General features: G+C 42.4%; 1 protein-coding gene across 1 annotated transcript in view; it reads right to left on the reverse strand.

Moving 5' to 3' along the window:
• Window positions 1–228: 228 nt before the first annotated feature.
• The window catches only part of LOC141098103 (5-hydroxytryptamine receptor 3A-like), a 51,908-nt gene continuing 32,671 nt past the window's right edge, over window positions 229–19,465 (reverse strand). Inside the window, exons 7-10 of the mRNA XM_073585672.1 lie at window positions 9,748–9,969; window positions 7,556–7,794; window positions 964–1,203; window positions 229–285 (exon numbers count right to left, since the gene is read on the reverse strand). Coding sequence (XP_073441773.1) covers window positions 229–285; window positions 964–1,203; window positions 7,556–7,794; window positions 9,748–9,969 — 758 coding nt within the window. The remainder of the gene's footprint in view (window positions 286–963; window positions 1,204–7,555; window positions 7,795–9,747; window positions 9,970–19,465) is intronic.

Genomic DNA, 19,465 nt, shown 5'->3' on the forward strand with positions numbered 1-19,465 from the left:
CATTGGAGTGCATTTACAACATGCAATATGAATGGGGAGAAAAGTGTCTCATTGATTAGAAGTGGTACCTTGTATTCCTCGGTTTAAATCTGACCAAGGACAAAAATCTGCATGGAGTTTGTATGTTCTTCTCATGTTAGCCTGGGTTTCATATGGTTGCTGTGATTTGCTTCCATCTGAGACATAATGATCGGTTAAATTGGAATTTGGAATTAAGCCCCAATGGGGTCAGAAACTGATGTGAATGATGACAATCCCTGTACAGTGCTGCAGAAACTGTTGGTGCTATAAAAAAGAATAATATAAATATCTATACCATATGATATTTGTTCCTCTTTCTTTTTCATCGTTAGTAAGTTTTAACTGACTTTTCTTTTTAGTATTCATTGCCTTTTCTGCTCCAAATTCTTCAAAATGATGCTTGGAATTTTGGACAAAAATCAAAATTGCACTTTTTTTTGCATCCTTTTATAGCAAAAAGTAGCATGATACTTTTCAAATGTCACACATTAGTCTTCAACTGAGCAAAAATAAAATTAGACAGATCTTGTAGTCCGGTAGGCTAATAGAGTATAACATTTCAAAGCGTTGCACATGATAAGCTAGGTTAAAACCCACATCCGAATTTTTGAAAATCAAACAAACAAGAAGACTTAAAAAAAAAAATGCTGAAATGAAATAACGAATAAGGGGCAAACAGAAAAGTCACCAAAAGAACCATTTTTATTCTAGAAAAAAGGAGCAAAGGCAATGATGAACTATGGCTCGTATGCTCAATAATTGACATAAACATGAAGTGTAATCAATAAAAATTTTATTCCATTCTTTGGCATGCTAGGATCTGTAGTACTCACCAAGTGATTATACCCACAGCACTTACAATATGAGCACTTCCAATGTAAATATATAATGCTATAATAATGGTGTATCTCTTGACATAATGCATTCCTTGCTGTTATTTACCTCCGTCGGTGGCCTTCCTTTGCTGTAGTCCATGACAGGTTTCTCAGGTAACCTGGTGAACTCTCCTGACATCATCTCAATAGGTCTTTTAAGGACGACTTTTGCAGGGCTCAGGTGCTGAGCAATTAAGTAACTTTGTTTCAGGCGTCTTAAGTTTGTCAGTTGCTGCTCCTTCACTTGGTTTAGCTCCAGCCAAATGAAGGACAATTGCCAACTCCTCAGCTTATCCTGACTTAAGTGCTACAATCAGAGTTATTTGCATGCTCAATCCATCTCTCAACAAGTTGTCAACTTCTTTCAACTGTTCACACCTAGCCTCTGCCATCAAGGTATCGCATCTTTTCAAGTGAAGCTCCAGTTTGTCTATATTTCATTACATGTCTGCTGCATTCAATTCTCTGTTACATTGCTGCTAATCGCCATTGCCCTGCTTGAAGATACCAGAATACACTAACTACTTTGTGACATTGCTGCTATTAATCATTTCCCTGCTGGAATATAACAGACTGCATTTACTACATTGCTGCTATTAACTATTGCTTTGCTGAAAGGTACCAGATTGCATTTACTACTCCAATTGTTCTGCTGGAAGATACCAGGCTGTATTTACTACACAGTGACATCACTGCTATTAACTATTGCCTTGTTCGACAATACCAGATTCTATTTACTACTCTATGACAGCACTGCTATTAACTATTCCCCTGCTGGAAGATACCAATTTATATTTTCCTCTCTGTGACATCGCTGCTATTAACCATTGAACTGCTGGAAGATACCAGACTTTATTTACTACTCTGTGACATTCCAGCTATTGACCATTGCCCTGCTGGAAGACACCAGACTCCATTTAGTACTCTATAAAATCACTGCTATTAAATATTGCCCTGCTACTCTTTCAGACGCAAGTACAATTAAAGCCCTGACCGCCAGGTCAGAGCGATGATAGCAGCATGATCAGGTTATGTGATCACACTGCTGACATATTTTGCCGGGCACAGAAGCTCGAAGAACATTTGTGGTAAGTACTCCACACTAGTGGAGCTGAAAACACCGATGATTAAATGTAACAAGGGGAGATTTAGTGTGGGGGCAGATTTACTGTATGGCAGGGGAGATTTACTGTGTGAGAGAGGAGAGTTACTGTGTGGGAGGATTTTCTCTGTTGGGGAGATTTAGTATAATGGGGCTGGGGGAGATTTAATGTAATGGGGAACATTTGAGGACACAAGTTTGGGAAGCAAGGAAGGGACAGGTGAAGACACATTATGGGTAATGGGGTTATGAGTGCACTGCAGACACAGTATGGTGAGTGGGGAGATGGGCGCAGACACAGCATGTTAAGTGGGGGGATGGGTGCGGACACAGTATGATGAGTGGTAGGGTCGTGCAGATACACTACGAACAGTGAGGGGAAAATGCATGCGGACACAGTATGGGGAGCGAGGGTGATAGTATGAGTGCGGACACAGTATGTGGAGTCTGGGGGATGTGTGAGGATTCAGTATGGAGAGTTAGAAGGTAAGGGGAAATGTGTGGGGAGACTATTGAGTGTAATAGTGAAAAGAGTCAGTATGCAGAGAGAAAAGTGTGAGTGGGCACAGAATAAAGACTGAGTAGTGCGGGAGGGGGGTAGCATGGGGGGACAGCATGAGGGAAAAGCCAGGAAGGGATAGTAAGCCAAGGAGGGGGAGTTTGGTGATGGGGCACAGTATAGAGAATTGGCTCTATAGGGAGGATACTTGAACTAGAGTGTGCGGCTGCATGTATTTCTATGCAGTCACACATTTCAGCCCCGAGTACCAGCGGCAGTGCCGGGTATTGATGCAAGAGACACGCGCGAGTTTCTCGCATTGTACTCGCAAGTCTGACCGGCCTAAAGTGTGAAAAGGGAGCATGTACCATAAGAAGGACAGTGTGGGGGTCATATTTTGTGCAGGGAATATAGTGAGGAGCAATTGTTTATTCAGTGGCTCAGTGTAGGGCATATATTTGTATTCAGGAACATTATAAAGACACAGCTATCTTTAAAGAATGAAGAAAAAAGGTTCTCCAGCGAAGAAAAAATATAAAACTTTGTCTTTAATGGAAAAAATTAATAAAAACAGGCACAATGTGGACAACGTATAGATCCGAGAGAGCTACTAACTGATGCTTTTTGACACTTCGGTCTTAATTATGTTTAAGACCGGAGTGTCGAAAGCATCAGTTAATAGCTCTCTGGGATTTATATGTTGTCCACATTGTGATTGTTTTTATGAATGTTTTCCATTAAAGATGAAGTTTTATATTTTTTATGCTGGAGTACCTTTTTTCTTCATTCTTTGGAACTTGCGCGCCCAAGCCCAGGCAGCTCCATGCGTGGAACTCATTCTTGGAAAGACACTGCAAATGGTGAGCAGACTTCTCCTGTTCCCCATTCCTTTTTTATGTTGTATTTAAAGGGGTTACCCACTACTGGGACAACCCCTTCTTGATCAAAATGTTTGGCCAAGATAAAATAAAAATTTTTTTACTCACCTCTCGTGCCAGCTGCTCTCCCCAGGGCTCTCATACGTTGTTGTGACATGTAACGCCGGGGCCCATTTGGCGCTGTGGTGCGAACTGACCATGAAGAGGAATTCCAGACTGCGGCTGATCTCAGACTTCCATTTCAATTCAACAGGAAACGAAGACAGTGACGCCAGCGCTGATTGGACGCCAACGTCATGTGTCACAACAACGCACAAGAGCCCTGGGAGACTGAATGCCAACACTGCGGGAATGGCGCCACCATGGGAGGTGAGTATAAGTTTTATTATCTTGTGGGGACCAAGCGTGGGGTATGAGAAGAAGTTGCCCAAGTAGTGGACAGCTTCTTTAAGGGCATCGTGTGGGGATGTGCTGCAGAAGACCAAAGAAAATGGAAGTCTGCAGAGATGAGACATGAAAGGAAAAACTCATCATGACATCTGGACAAGATGAAGAAGAATAGAAAGAACAACTCCAGAGTCAACATCATTTATAAGGTACCTGGATGTAAAAGTTTTTTTTGTGATAGTAATTCTCATATTTTTATTAATATTAGGATCATTAAAGGGGTTTTCCAAGTTTGTGATGTCTGCAGTCATTCTAAGTGACTTCTGCATTCTCACAGTGCTCACTGCATGCTGTCAGGATTCTCTCATGCTGGCAATTTGCATACATGTGGTTTCGTGCCAACTAGACACGCGTGGCCTCACTTCATGAAAATGAATTGAGCAAAACACAAGTATAGTTGGAATGTGGCCAGAACTATACAAATCGCACATATGTACTCATATGACCTTCCACTCTAGCCACCTGCCAAGGGGGAATCCTAAAATTGTGCAATGCATGAGCTGTGAGAATTCAGAAGCCTGCAGTCCCATAGAATAGTGATGAGCGAGTATACTCGTTACACGAGATTTCCAGAGCATGCTCGGGAGATCTCCAAGTGTTTGGATGTGCTCGGAGACTTAGTTTCTGTCGCCGTAGCTGCATGATTTGCGGCTGCTAACCAGCCGAAATACATGTGGGGATTTCCTAACAAACAGGTAATCCCTACATGTATTCAGGCTGTCTAGCAGCCGCAAATCATTCAGCTTCAATGACAGAAACTAAATCTCCGAGCACGTCCAAATACTCTGAGATCACCAGAACATGCTCGGGAATCTCGAGTAACGAGTATACTCGCTCACCACTAACATAGAATGACTGCAGACTTTCATCTCAAACCTGAGCGAGCCCTTTAATTATAAAATGAAGCCCTGTAGCCAATCCTAACAGTGTGTAATCTCCTCACTATCAGGATTCAGCTGTGCTTGCTAAGCTTTCCTTTAAATTCCCGGAGTAGCTGAGCCGATTATCACAATGTCATGTAAATCTGTTGCAGTATGTCAATTAAAGGTTTACACAACAAATTCAGCTCTGCTACATTTCATATACTATTTGGTAACATTTTAATGAGCAGCGCTCCAAAATTCAGGGACTATTCTCATCTATTCATGATAGAAAAAGCACCGAGAAGCTGACAGCTACCACTTTGGTAGAAGTTCGGTATATTGGTGTAGCCATTGGTAACAGATAAAACTTCTTTAAGCTTCTTTTTATCGAGACGAGCATAAATCTAACCATGCGCACCGTCGCTTTTCCTGGTTTATGTACATTTATATGGTGTATACAGAAAACGACGGCGTAGATCAATCTAACTATTGGATTTGTCCAGCGAGGCGTTTGATGTTACATGAACGTAACCGATCGGAGAGGTTGTTAATTGCCCATTGTGCTGATCAGCTCTGTAACTCAATTGATTTAGCAGGGATCAATGGCTGATTTACTGTCTTACTAACTCCCGCTCTGGACACCTCATCAATAGATGGTTACTTAGGGATGATCAGCACATTAAGTGAAGAACAGATGCTAAACATCACCTCTCCGCACCGTCTCCGAGCTCAAACTCTTTCAGCACCAGTTCAGCTAAAACAACCCATTTCAATGCTGTTGGGACCAATTATTTGGATTCTGACCAATGCCCTCCTGAAATGCCAGATGTTTGGTAGCTTGACCTGAAAATGTTATTCCTAGCAGCATTTCTCCGACTGCTCTCACTGTATGCACACAGGTATAGATGTAGCAGAGCTGATTTCATTGTCCGACCCAACTCATTCATGTAAAACATGACAACTTATCATTTGTGCTTTTACATGGGACTGCATGATCCCAGTGCAGGAGGAGTATGGGTAATACATGTATATTAGTGTCACTAAATCATGTTCCTAACATGTTTCTTAAAGACAAAGTGGCCAACTCCTTTAATTGTTTTTTCAACTTTCCAAAAGTTGTCCCCTAACTACTGTATACTTGAAAAAAAAAAAAAAACACTAGTACTTACCCTCCTCGAGTCCGACGCCACTACTCGGCTCTCTGTGGATTGGCTGGAGGCATGATGTCAAGACTATAGTGCACATCACCTCTGCTTTCAATCATTGATTGGCTGCAGCGGTGATGTGAATTATAGTCTTAAGGTCATGGCTGGAGTCAATACACGCAGTTTCCACTATAAAACTTGTTTTTGAATGCCTAAAAAATCCTTCATGTGCACGTCCCCTTATTCTGCTGCTCACTCCCTCCCCCATGATTTACACTACAGTTCTTCCTGTTCTGTATAAGCAGAAGCTGCATCATAAGCTCGATAAAGAAATAGCTGCTTTCAGTTAAGACAAAAATTTATAAAATACAAGTAACAAATATTTGTAATGTTGTTTTCTCACCCAAGACACTTAATTGCACTGTGACTTGCAATAGTATTCACCCCCTAGGCTTTTTATCTGTTTTGCTACGTTACAACTTGTGTTTGAAGATTTTTGTAATCCGATTTGTGTGTGATGCGTCTCAAAATCACTGGGATTTGTTTAAGCGTTCCACAGTTATCACCACATAAAGTGACGCTGGCCAGATTTTAAAAAATTTGGCCCGGTCATAAGGGGGTAATTGCCAATAAAAGGAGGCTCTGCAAAGTACTGACTTTAGGGGAGTGAATAGTTATGCCCACTGAAGTTTTCAGGAAATCCCTGCATGTGTTGCGGCTGTTGAACAGCTGAGAGACATGCAGGTGCGGGAACTTGAACATAATTTTTGAGCATGCCGAAGACACTCAGTTAGTACATGAGCATGCTCCAATAACACCTTATCTGAGTAAGTTGGCTCATCAGTTATGCCCAATCCGCTTGTTGTCAGGTAGTTAAGAAAAGCCTTTACCCTCTTTTACTACTAAAGGTTCTTTCACATTGCGTTTAGGCACCCATTCAGTGGCTCACGTCAAGCCTTATGTCAATACCAGCCACAAAACGGGATTTGGACGGGGCCATAGACTATAATAATGCTGGTAGAGCGAATGTGTACTCTGCCGTGCATCATTTTCAGGCGTGTATGCCTACTGGAAGTGGACATTCATGTAGTAGACTGTGTACACGCCATAAAATGGTGCATAGTGGAATGAATGTTCGCTCTGCCAGCACCATTGTACTGGAGTCTATGGCCCTATGGGTGCATACCTCCAAATCCCGCTCTGCGGGGGGTTTGGATGTAAGCCCCAATGGTGCCACTGAATGGGGGCCTAAATACAATGTGAAAGCTCCCTACGGGAGCATGCACAACTGAAGGAGTGCTCACATGTATGAGGGGGACGAGAGAGCAAGCTGGTGACCGAATCGGCCAATACGTATGGCAAACCATGAAACATTATTTGAAAACGTATAGAATTCATGTTGGTCCAGTTGTCAAGTCCAAAATATTCACCTTCCTTTATATTATAGGAGGAAACTTGGTTCTGGAGCTTACCCTTGCCCCTTCCTCCCTCACCATCAGAAGTGTAACCGCACCTGGGCCCTGGAGCTTAGAGGGGCCAAAAAGGTGCCTTTGGCCAATATGAAATGACCATTACTATTAAAGACCAGTGATGGTTGGGGTCATGTCGGGATTTTTGCCCCTGTTACACCATTGAACATAAGTCTTCTACAACCCAACTATCTATATGGAAGTATTACCGGTTTAGGACGGGTAACTAGGTCGCCCAGAGGCAAACTATTGTCACCGCAAATACAATTAGAAAAGCAAGATAAACTCGGAAGAAAAACATGTCCAAAACATAAGCCACGTGTAACCACTCAGTGTGGGCTTTCCGGTCCTTAGCGCCATGTAGGTGAAGCCGGATACATGTGATCTCTTTCGCAATGTGATGAAGAGCTTCCAGGTATCTCGCGTGCACTGTTTTCAGTTGTGTCGGAACGTAACTTTCACTTTCCTTTTCATTGTTACCGTCAGGAGGATTCTCTGGATACATGAAAACACAAACATATGTTTTAATGTAGCAAATGAATCTATGTTAAAAAATCATTGTGGAGTTGCTGATTATTTCCCATTTCCAATAATTTTCCATTATTCAGAGCATTACACAGGAAACCAAAAAATAAAACATATCCCGACAAAACAAGCCCTCATATGCCTACAGTGATCGAAAAATAAATACTATTTGGATTTTGGAAAATGTGGAATAAAGGCAAGAAAAATGGAAAAAGGCCATGGTGTGATTGGGTTAAAATAATGTATCATCAGTAAATGCCATATTGATTAAAGCAGGTTTTCATGTAAAATTTATTTATTTAATATTTTTAATAATCACTTTTTATGTTCAATATCTACATTAAAAAATAGAAATGTTGCAATTTTCAAATGATCAATAAGCCTAATTTAAGATTCTTCCTTTTTTTTTTTACAGAACACTTTCAGGAGTCTCATTATCATCAGTCAGGATTTTAATGATTGATAACACACATATATAGTAGATAATAAAGGATTAAATATTCACAATAGGTGATGTCACAGCTCACCTCCTCCTCCTGTACAATGACTGATGATAGCACCTCTACATACAGTATATAACACAGGATCCACCATTCACAATAGGTGATGTCACAGCTCACCTTCTCCTCCTGTACAATGACTTATAACACCTCTAAATACAGTAGATAGCATAGGATCCACCAGTCACAACAGGTGATGTCACAGCTCACCTCCTCCTCCTGTACAATGACTGATAACACCTCTATATGTAGTATATAACACAGGATCCACCATTCACAGTAGGTGATGTCACAGCTCACCTCCTCCTCCTGTACAATGACTGATAACACCTCTAAATACAGTAGATAGCACAGGATCCACCATTCACAGCTCACCTCCTCCTCCTGTACAATGACTGATAACACCTCTATATGTAGTATATAACACAGGATCCACCATTCACAGTAGGTGATGTCACAGCTTACCTCCTCCTCCTGTACAATGACTGATAACACCTCTATATACAGTCAATAACACAGAACCACCATTCACAGCTCACCTTCTCCTCCTGTACAATGACTCATAACACCTCTAAATACAGTAGGTAACACAGGATCCAGCATTCACAATAAGTGATGTCACAGCTCAACTCATCCCCTTCCCTACACAATGACCTTTGCACATGCTCATTAGATGCATCAATGCAAAACATAGGGTCTATGTCAGGCTACTGCCGCTAATGTACATTTCCTGAATTAACAGAAAGCATGAGTCTTAAATGAGTTCCTAGTGACATTGTGAAAATTGCAATATTTCTGAACTTACACTAAAAAGGATCTGTCGCCAGGTCAAAAGTATCTAGTTTTTGTTCTTATATTATTCCTGCGGCTGTTTATTTTAAATCTGCCATATGGTTGTAGAGCTATGGTCTTTTTTTTACTTTGTACTAATTTTATGATCTGTACCAAAGGGGAATTATCTTTCAGGATCCTCTGGGGTGAGTCTTTAGGATGCACTACATAATTACCCTGAGAGCCACGCCTCCTCGGAAAGCGCTGAGAAAATGAGTTAGTACTAAATAAATAGGCCAATATCTGTGGAACCGTATGGCTGGTTTTGAAAAACAAATAAAACATTCCTCCTCCCCTAAAAAATGAATAATCGGAGGGGAGCAGCGAGAATAAAAAAAATGCCACTTTTGACCTGGTGACAGGTTCTCTCTAAATATAGATCCTGATATGAAAAATAAAGACGAAAACATCACCAATTTGTTTTAAAGACATTTAACATAAATACCTGTATAAGAGGGCGGGGCCACTCCTGCACAGCGGCCCACCGGAGGATTGTCCTTTTCTCCCGTGGGCCAGTCCAAGCCTGACTACCCTCTCCAATATTACACATTATATACAGCTGCTCCCGGTTCTTCGCTGATCGCACACTCACCGCTGCTGACGTTTTCATTATGAAAACAAGCTCCAGAGTTCGATCCATCGCTTTCTCCTCTGTCCTTTACGGAAATAAAAACCGTCATCTTCTCCAGAACTAACGTTTTTAACCATTTGGGAACCTCAGGCCTGAGATTCTGCTGATGGAATGATCGGACGATGAGGATGCTTTCTGTTAGACTTATCAGAAGCAGAATCATACACAGTGCAAAGTATATACCTAGGAAGGAGTAATGTATCCAAAGTGAGCAGAAAACCCAGAATGCTACATTACAGCTATGGAATGGAGAGGTGTTTATATACGGCATGGTATATTTGTATCCTCACAAGTGATGAGTGAATGTACTCAGACAAGGTGTTATCTGAGCATGCTCAAGTCCTAACCGAGTGTCTTCGGCGCACTCGAAAAATATGTTCAAGTCCCCACGGCTGCATGTCTCGCAGCTGTTCAACAGCCTCAACACATGCAGGGATTGCCTGTTTGTTAGGCAATCCCAGCTGCGAGACATGCAGGTTCGGGGACTCGAACATAGTATTCGAGCGCGCCAAAGTCACTGTTAGGACCCAAGCATGCTCAGATAACACCTTATCCCAGCACTTTCGCTCATCACTAATCCTGACTAATCCTGTTACTATGACTGACTGATACTGTTACTATTATGAACACTTTTATGTGTATATTGATCCATGTAATGATGGAAACCATAGACAGGGTTAAAGATGCGGCCCACTCTTTATATTTTGCTTTAAAAATGAGCCCAATATGGTGTTAAAATAAGTTTAAAAAAAAATACCTAGAAAAAGCCAGTGTTTGTTCTACGCAGCCAATTTCAAAGAAAAAACATAGTTGACGTTAAATTTACACAAACTAAAATTGTGCAAAACTTAAGTTAAACTTTTAGAAGTTGTTTCATATATTGGAGCCCATTGAATGACTTGTCGATTATTGGGGTCCAACCCTGAGACACCCACTGATTGCTGAAATAACAGAGAGATCTCGCATAGTGATGTACGGATCAGATCAGTAGACTTTCTCTTCAGTACGTATCACAGTGAGCGTGCTGGAGCTCAGCAATCCTGCGCAGTTTTTTTAGCAATCAATAAGGGTCTGGGTAGTGACACTCACATGATCTATAAAACAGCTAATGGGCTAAAACATCTAAAAAAATAAAACTTTTAAAAGTTTAGTTACTCTTTAATATACACAGGAAATGCAGTGTGAATAGCGTCTAAGCAGATAATTTGGCTGCATTTCTAGGGACTCTCTGTTTCCTTAGTGTCTATACAACACTGGACAATCTGCTTTATGGTTCCCATCCAATTTAATACGACTCGCACAGCATATACTTAAAGGGGTTTTCCAACTGGACCCCAAATGATTGAATATTTGAAACAAAGCAAACCGATCCTCCCCTCTCCCTTGGTCCGATACCAGCTTTCTGCCGCTGCTCCAATTTCTGTGATATCACAACTACAGTGACCTGATCACTGCTGCAGCCAATCTCTGAGCTCAGCAGCTCTGCTGTTGTAGTCCGCGCAAGCCGCAATGCTCAGTGATTGGCTGCAGTGGTGACATGCATTGTAGCTGTGAAGTCACCACTGTAGCCAAAGCAGAGACTGAAGTGGTGGCACTGGCACTGGACCAAGGGAGTTTGGATACTACACTGTGTGCAGAATTATTAGGGAAATGAGTATTTTGATCACATCCTCCTTTTTATACATGTTGTCCTACTCCAAACTGTATAGGCTTGAAAGCCAACTGCCAATTATGTAAATCAGGTGATTTGCATCTCTGTAATGAGGAGTGGTGTGGTCTAATGACATCAACACCCTATATAAGGTGTGCTTAATTATTAGACAACTTCCTTTCCTTTGGCAAAATGGGTCAGAAAAGAGATTTGTTGGACTCTGAAAAGTCAAAAATTGTGAGATGTCTTGCAGAGGGATGCAGCAGTCTTGAAATTGCCAAACTTTTGACGCGTGATCACCGAACAATCAAGCATTTCATGGCAAATAGCCAACAGGGTCGCAAGAAGCGTGTTGATAAACAAAGGCGCAAAATAACTGCCCATGAATTGAGGAAAATCAAGCGTGAAGCTGCCAAGATGCCATTTGCCACCAGTTTTGCCATATTTCAGAGCTGAAACGTTACTGGAGTATCAAAAAGCACAAGGTGTGCCATACACAGGGACATGGCCAAGGTAAGGAAGGCTGAAAAATGACCACCTTTCAACGAGAAACATAAGATAAAACGTCAAGACTGGGCCAAGAAATATCTTAAGACTGATTTTTCTAAGGTTTTATGGACTGATAAAATGAGAGTGACTCTTGATGGGCCAGATGGATGGGCCCGAGGTTGGATCAGTAAAGGGCAGAGAGCTCCACTCCGACTCAGACGCCAGCAAGGTGGAGGTGGGGTACTGGTATGGGCTGGTATCATCAAAGATGAACTTGTGGGACCTTTTCGGGTTAAGGATGGAGTGAAGCTCAACTCCCAGACCTACTGCCAGTTTCTGGAAGACACCTTCTTCAAGCAGTGGTATAGGAAGAAGTCAGTATCGTTCAAGAAAAACATGATTTTCAAGCAGGACAATCTGCAAGGTCAACCACAACTCCTAGACCTACTGCCAGTTTCTGGAAGACACCTTCTTCAAGCAGTGGTCCAGGAAGAAGTCGGTATCGTTCAAGAAAAACATGATTTTCATGCAGGCCAATGGTCATCACATGCATCCAAATACTTCACAGCGTGGCTGGCCAGAAAAGGTCTAAAAGAAGAAAAAATAATGACATGGCCCCCTTGTTCACCTGATCTGAACCCCATAGAGAACCTGTGGTCCCTCATAAAATGTGAGATTTACAGGGAGGAAAAACAGTACACCTCTCGAAACAGTGTCTGGGAGGCTGTGGTGGCTGCTGCACGCAATGTTGATTGTAAACAGATCAAGCAACTGACAGAATCTATGGATGGAAGGCTTTTGAGTGTCATCATAAAGAAAGGTGGCTATATTGGTTACTGATTTTTTTGTTTGTTTTGTTTTTGAATGTCAGAAATGTTGATTTCTAAATTTTGTGTTGTTATATTGGTTTACCTGGTGAAAATAAACAAGTGGGATGGGTATATGTTTGGTTTTCATTAAGTTGCCTAATAATTCTGCACAGTAATAGTTACCTGAAAAAGCAGATATCCTCCTAAGATAGCCAAATCTAAAAAAACCCCACTCCAACTTCCAAAAATATTAAGCTTTGATATCTATGAGTCTTTTGGGTTGATTGAGAACATAGTTGTTGTTCAATAATAAAAGGAATCCTCTCAAATACAACTTTCCTAATAATTCTGCACAAAGTGTATATGTGTTTCATTTCTTAAGAATACCCAATGGGTTGGAGACTACTTTACTGAACATGTTGTCACAAAGGGACCTGTTTCCCTTTCTGCAAAAAGATGCACCACATTTACTAAAGGGTGTACACTTCATAATAAATGTTGTGCATTTTACCGCATGAAGTATAGTGAGTGGTGGTGTATGAGAAGCCAGGAGAAGGAAATCTGTGTCTGCAGAAAATCTGCTTTTCTGTTTAGCAATAGATTCTCTTTGCTCCATAATTTACCCTTGTTTTCCTCGTTACATTTTGATTGTTTTATTACCAGAAAGATATTGATATATTTTGCTGCTCGTCATTTTTATTCTTCCAGACAACTTAATAATTTCATGCATAATTTTACTGTCTGACTGTCTGAGTAGTAAAACATTACTTAAAGTAGAAAGATAGAGGAAAAAGCGTCGACACCTGGAGGACGGTTTTATAATTATATGGATACATTTGCTGCAAAGAAAACAGTGAAATTTACACCTAACATATGTTTTGCTACTATGTAAACATTACGGTAATGCTCTGTTATGCTTCTTTTACATTTGCCGTGTTTTTGCAGGCCGTTTTTGCAGCCCCAATAGATTTCTATGGGGCAGCAAAAACGGGCCGTAAAAATTTATCGGAGCGCCATACGCTGTATGGCCTTGAGGGCCGTATTTATGGCCGTGAAAAAATATCTAGCCTGCTCAATATTTTTCACGGCTTATGGACACGGCCTCATTGAAAATCAATGGGGGCGCAAAAACAACGGTAGCTTGCCCAGTGTGTTGATTTTGCGGTACACCGTGAAGACCTTATTTGTGGAATGCAGTATTTTTACTAGGGCTCTCACATGTACTTCCTGTTTATCACTTTGAAGGCCTGCAGAAATCAGAGAAGATTTTTGCGGCCTGTTTTTGCGGCAGACCGTGAAAATTACGACAATATGGCCCGCAAAAACGGGACGCAAAAAACACAGCAAGTGTAAAAGAAGCCTTAAAGGGATTATCCAGGACCTTGATTCTGATGCCCTATTCTTAGGATAGCTCATTGATATCAGATCATTCGGGGTCGACATCTGGCACCCCTATCGACTCGCTATTATCTGGTCCTGTAGCTGCCAAATGTATACAGTGTAGTAGTAGAGAACCATGCACACTACTAAGGAAGGTACCCTAGTAGGATCCCATACCATGAAGGTAATAAAAATAAATTAGGCACTCAACTTAATGATGAATTTTTTGACTTTTTAATGTAGTCAAGGCAAAATGTTTCGGCCACATTTGGCCTTTATCAATTACAAACTATACAGAAGTGTCAGGGATTCGTGGGAATTCTGTGGATATTTAGTGAGGCATGTCTCGGTATGGTCACTTTCACAAGAGTGTGGGGCATTAAAGAGGAAAAACCCCAATGGTAAATAAGCCAGGGGACCTGGATGTGTGCACGTGCCTGAAGGAAGACGCAGCGTCCACCGCTTGTCAGCTCCAAAAGAGTGTGGGGCGTTAAAGAGGAAAAACCCCAATGGTAAATGTTCTGTCTCCGACATAATCAATGACTCGTAACTGCCTGTTCTGATAACATATAATCATTGCTGTATGTTTAGAATCCTCAGTTTTCCATACAGTTTAATGTTTCTTGTTCTCTTAGCTCCATCTAGTGGCCAAAAGATATAACTGCAGTGTTATCTTAGTTTCATTTTCGTTGCTGTATTTTCCCTCCAATCCACAATGTATTCTGGGTAACTTTGCAAGGGATCATGGTCTATGCCAGCCCCCTTCTTTTCTTCAGTCAGCCATTTCTTTCAAGTCTGCACATTGGAAGCACCTCATCGCTTGTTTCCCCTTGTATTAGCATCGGTGGTATGTAATCATTCCCTCTGTATATTCTGCCTTGTATTAGCTAGCTTAGTTACATCCCCTGCTCAGCTAGTAGTTCAGATTGTATGTTATGTATAATGTATATTTCCATGAATCCTACACTGATCCTATGTATCTGTATCTGTTTGTAGTTTTACCATACACATCTATATCTACGTTCAATAAATCACAGATTCAACTACAGTCTCCCTTATTGGACCCCGATATAGCGGTTTAGCTGCTTGTTAAGCTACATGAATCCCGTTCATTTAGTGAGGACATGACAGTAAAACACCGGCTCTCCAGCTAGTGGAATACAGAAAACAGCCTTCTATCCTGCAGAGGCCAGTTACACAGCGCCATCCAGCTAGTGCAATCCAGGGAAAAGACAGCCCTTCATCCAGCTTGCAGAAACTAGTGATGCTGCAGAAATTCATCTAGGGAGCTTCAAGTCACCAGCTACACAGAGACTGATACAGCTACAGCAATCTCTGCACAGCCAAGCATCCCTCTAAGACACCATGTCCCACAAATTGCACAGGACAAAATCTGCTACATCCGTCTCCTCAAAGACTGTATCTATCAGCAGCGCAGTCGCCATTGCCCGCGCAAATGCTGAGGCCGCCAAAATGCAATCAAGCTATGCTGAAGAAGAGATGCAACTTAAACTAGAGAAAGCACGCATAGATAATGAGAAGGCGCGTGTGGATGCCGCCTTAGAGAGCCTAGCTGCAAAAAAGGAAGTGGCTGCAGCACTTGCAGAGGTAGAAGCACTGGAAGCCGCACACAACCCTGAACTGTATAGTCGCAGCAGTGCGTCAAGTCTGAAGTTGCTGCTGCAAGATTCACCACAACGCACATCTCAATATGTTAATGAACTTCCTGATCCAAACTATAACCAAGATCACGACACATCCAGTGAAACGAGTGAGAGTCATCATGAAGCTCAGCTCCAGGAAAACATGAAGCAAAGCAACTCTCCTGTCTTCCTTGCCCCTCACCAGGTAACCAACGTGAATCACCTTCCTGACACACCGCATGTCAGACCGAAGCAATATGACACCGGCTGGCGCCACCCTAAGGATACTAACAGGTATGAACGCACCTCACATCACTATCAGGGTGACCCATCACCAGTATACTCTGCTGACAACCTGTTCACATCAGAACTTGCTAGGATCTTCACACGACGTGATCTAGTTGCCAAGGGACTCATGAAATTCACTGACCACGCGGAAGGTTACAGAGCTTGGAAAGCTTCCTTCCAAAATATTACTAGAGACTTGGGGCTAAAAAACAGAGAGAAGATAGACCTCTTAGTCAAATACCTGGGAGAAGAGTCAGTCAAACACACAGTAAGGATCAGAGACATTAATATAAACTACCCTCAAATAGGCCTTAAAGAGATCTGGAAGAGGCTAGATGAGTGTTACGGCTCTGGTGAGGTAATAGAGAGAGCCTTGTTCAAAAGAATCGATGACTTTCCTAAAATATCTAACAAAGGTCTCCCAAAACTTAGAGAGCTAGGTAACTTGCTACAAGAGGTCCTAGTTGCCAAATGTGAAGGAGACCTACCGGGACTTTCATACCTCGACACAGCCAAAGGTGATAACCCTATAGTCCAAAAGCTTCCCTACAATCTACAGGAGAGGTGGCTCACACGTGGCTCCACGTACAAATACAAACACAATGTTCATTCCCTCCCTTCTCCGTTTTTGTAGACTTTATACACGAACAAGCGGCAATCAGAAATGATCCCAGCTTTGACTTTACAACATCATATGCCGCACCACCACCAGCTGCAAACCCACGCACAACATCTGTGGTAGTGCACAAGACTAATGTTTCTTCTCCAAGTTCCAATTACAGGTCTGCTGGCTGCTCTCAATCAGAGACAAAGGTACGAGAACCTGACAAGCAGTGCCCGCTTCATCAGAAGCCTCATCCTCTCCTGAAATGCAGAGCCTTCAGAGGAAAATCACTGCCGGATCGCAGAAGCTTCCTGAAAGAGAACGGTATCTGCTACAAGTGCTGCTCATCTACCACTCATCTCGCCAAGGATTGTAAGGTCAGTGTAAAATGCACAGAATGTGGCACCACAGATCATAACACTGCCCTACACCCTGGCCCAGCTCCATGGAGTGCACAGAACACGCCAGCTGATAGTGAGCATGGCGGGGAGAAAAGAGCACCGATGCAGCTATGCCAGAGATCACTTCACAATGTACTGAAGTCTGTAAACGGACAATAAACAGTAGGTCTTGTTCAAAAATATGCCTCGTCAGAGTGTACCCAAAGGGCCATAAAGACAAAGCTGTGAGACTGTATGCTATCTTGGATGATCAAAGTAATTGATCCCTGGCCAGATCAACATTCTTTGACCTATTCAACATTAAGGGACCAAGCACTCCTTACTCATTAAAGACATGTGCAGGTACTGTGACAACAGCGGGCAGGAAAGCCACTGACTACCAAATTGAGTCCTTAGATGGACAATTCTGCCTGCCACTACCTACAATCATCGAGTGTAATCAGATCCCAGACAACAGGTCTGAAATCCCTGCATCAGATGTGGCAATCCATCATGCTCACTTAAAATGCAGAGCACATCTCATACCGGAACTCGACCCTCAGGCACAGATAATACTGCTATTGCGAAGAGATATCCTGCAGGTTCATAAAGTGAGAAGTCATATCAATGGACTCAACAATGCTCCCTATCCCGAAAAGCTAGACCTAGGATGGGTCATAATAGGAAACGTATGCTTGGAACACATGCACGCCCCATCTTCTGTGACAAGCATGCTAACAAATACACTGGAGAAAGGGCGCCCATCTCTGTTTCAACCTTGCAACAACGAGTTCCATGTCAAGGAACTACCACACAGCATCCAACTACCCAAACACTTAATAGACTTTACTCATGACAGCAGTATGGTGTCAGGAAGCTATGAGGATCAGCTGGGGTGCACAGTCTTCCAGAGAACTGAGCAAGACAACCAAGTAGCAATGTCGGTACAGGATAAGCTGTTCTTAGAGGTAATGGACAAAGGGCTCATAAAAGATGAGACCAACAGCTGGGTCGCACCTCTTCCCTTCAGAACCCACAGACCACGTCTACCAAACAACAGTGATCAGGCATTCAAACGCTTCTCCTCTCTCAAACACAGTCTGCAAAAGAAGCCAGATATGAGAGATCACTTCTTCTCCTTCATGTCAAAGATATTTGAGAACTGCCATGCAGAACTAGCTCCCACTCTCAAAGACTCTGAAGAATGCTGGTTCCTACCCATGTTTGGAGTATACCACCCTAAGAAACCAGGCCAAATTAGAGTGGTGTTCGACTCTAGTGCTAAGTTTGATGATGTCTCCCTGAATGATGTTCTACTGACAGGACCAGATCTCAATAACAAACTACTGAGAGTACTTCTGCGTTTCCGTAAGGATTCCATTGCCTTCATCGCTGACATCCAGCAAATGTTCTATTGTTTCCTTGTGAGAGAGAGAGACAGGAACTTCCTAAGATTCTTCTTGTACAGAGACAATGATCCTACTAAAGAAGTCACATAGTACCGCATGAGAGTGCACATCTTTGGCAATAGCCCTTCTCCTGCAGTCGCCATCTATGGACTCAAAAGGTCAGCTCTAGAAGGAGAAACAGAATACGGGTCAGATGCCAGACAATTCATAGAGAAAGACTTTTATGTTGATGACTGTCTGAAAGCCATGCCTTCAAATGAGACTGCCATCAGTCTTCTCAGTAGAGCACAGGAGATGTTTGCTTGCTCTAACCTCAGGCTTCACAAAATAGCCTCAAACAGCCAAGAACTCATGAAAGCATTCCCTTCACAAGACATGTGTAATGGTCTCAGAGACCTGGACCTGGCGTCAGACCCCACACCAATGCAACGCAGCCTCGGGTTTCTCTGGAATCTACAGTCAGAAACTTTTACCTTACCAGCTCAGCCAGGAAGAAAAGCCTTTCACATGCAGAGGTGTCCTGTCTACCATCAACAGCCTGTACGATCCCTTAGGTTTCGCAGGTCCTGTTACTATACAAGGCAAAGCCATACTAAGAGACTTAACCAAGGAGTCTTCTGACTGGAAGGCACCTCTGCCATCTGATAAGAGAACCCAGTGGGAAGCATGGAAGAACTCTTTAGCAGCTCTCGCCAACCTGAATGTGCCAAGGCCATACACCCCTGTGCTGTCTACAGAGATACAGAACCAAAGACTATATGTATTTGCAGATGCTTCTGTCAAAGCAATTGCTGCTGTTGCCTATCTCAAAACTGTGGACTCCAAATGTCAGAGCCACATTGGATTCATCATGGGGAAAGCCAAACTTGCTCCTTGACCAGAGCACACCATACCAAGGTTACAACTTTGTGCTGCAGTCTTAGCCGTCGAGTTAGCAGAGTTCATCACATCCGAGATGGATATCGACTTGACCCATGCCAAGTTCTACTCAGACAGCAAAGTAGTCCTGGGATACATCCACCATCC

The sequence above is a fragment of the Dendrobates tinctorius genome, unplaced genomic scaffold (assembly GCF_039654945.1).
Source record: "Dendrobates tinctorius isolate UK_male_01 unplaced genomic scaffold, ASM3965494v1 ptg000086l, whole genome shotgun sequence".
NCBI classification, from domain to species: domain Eukaryota; kingdom Metazoa; phylum Chordata; class Amphibia; order Anura; family Dendrobatidae; genus Dendrobates; species Dendrobates tinctorius.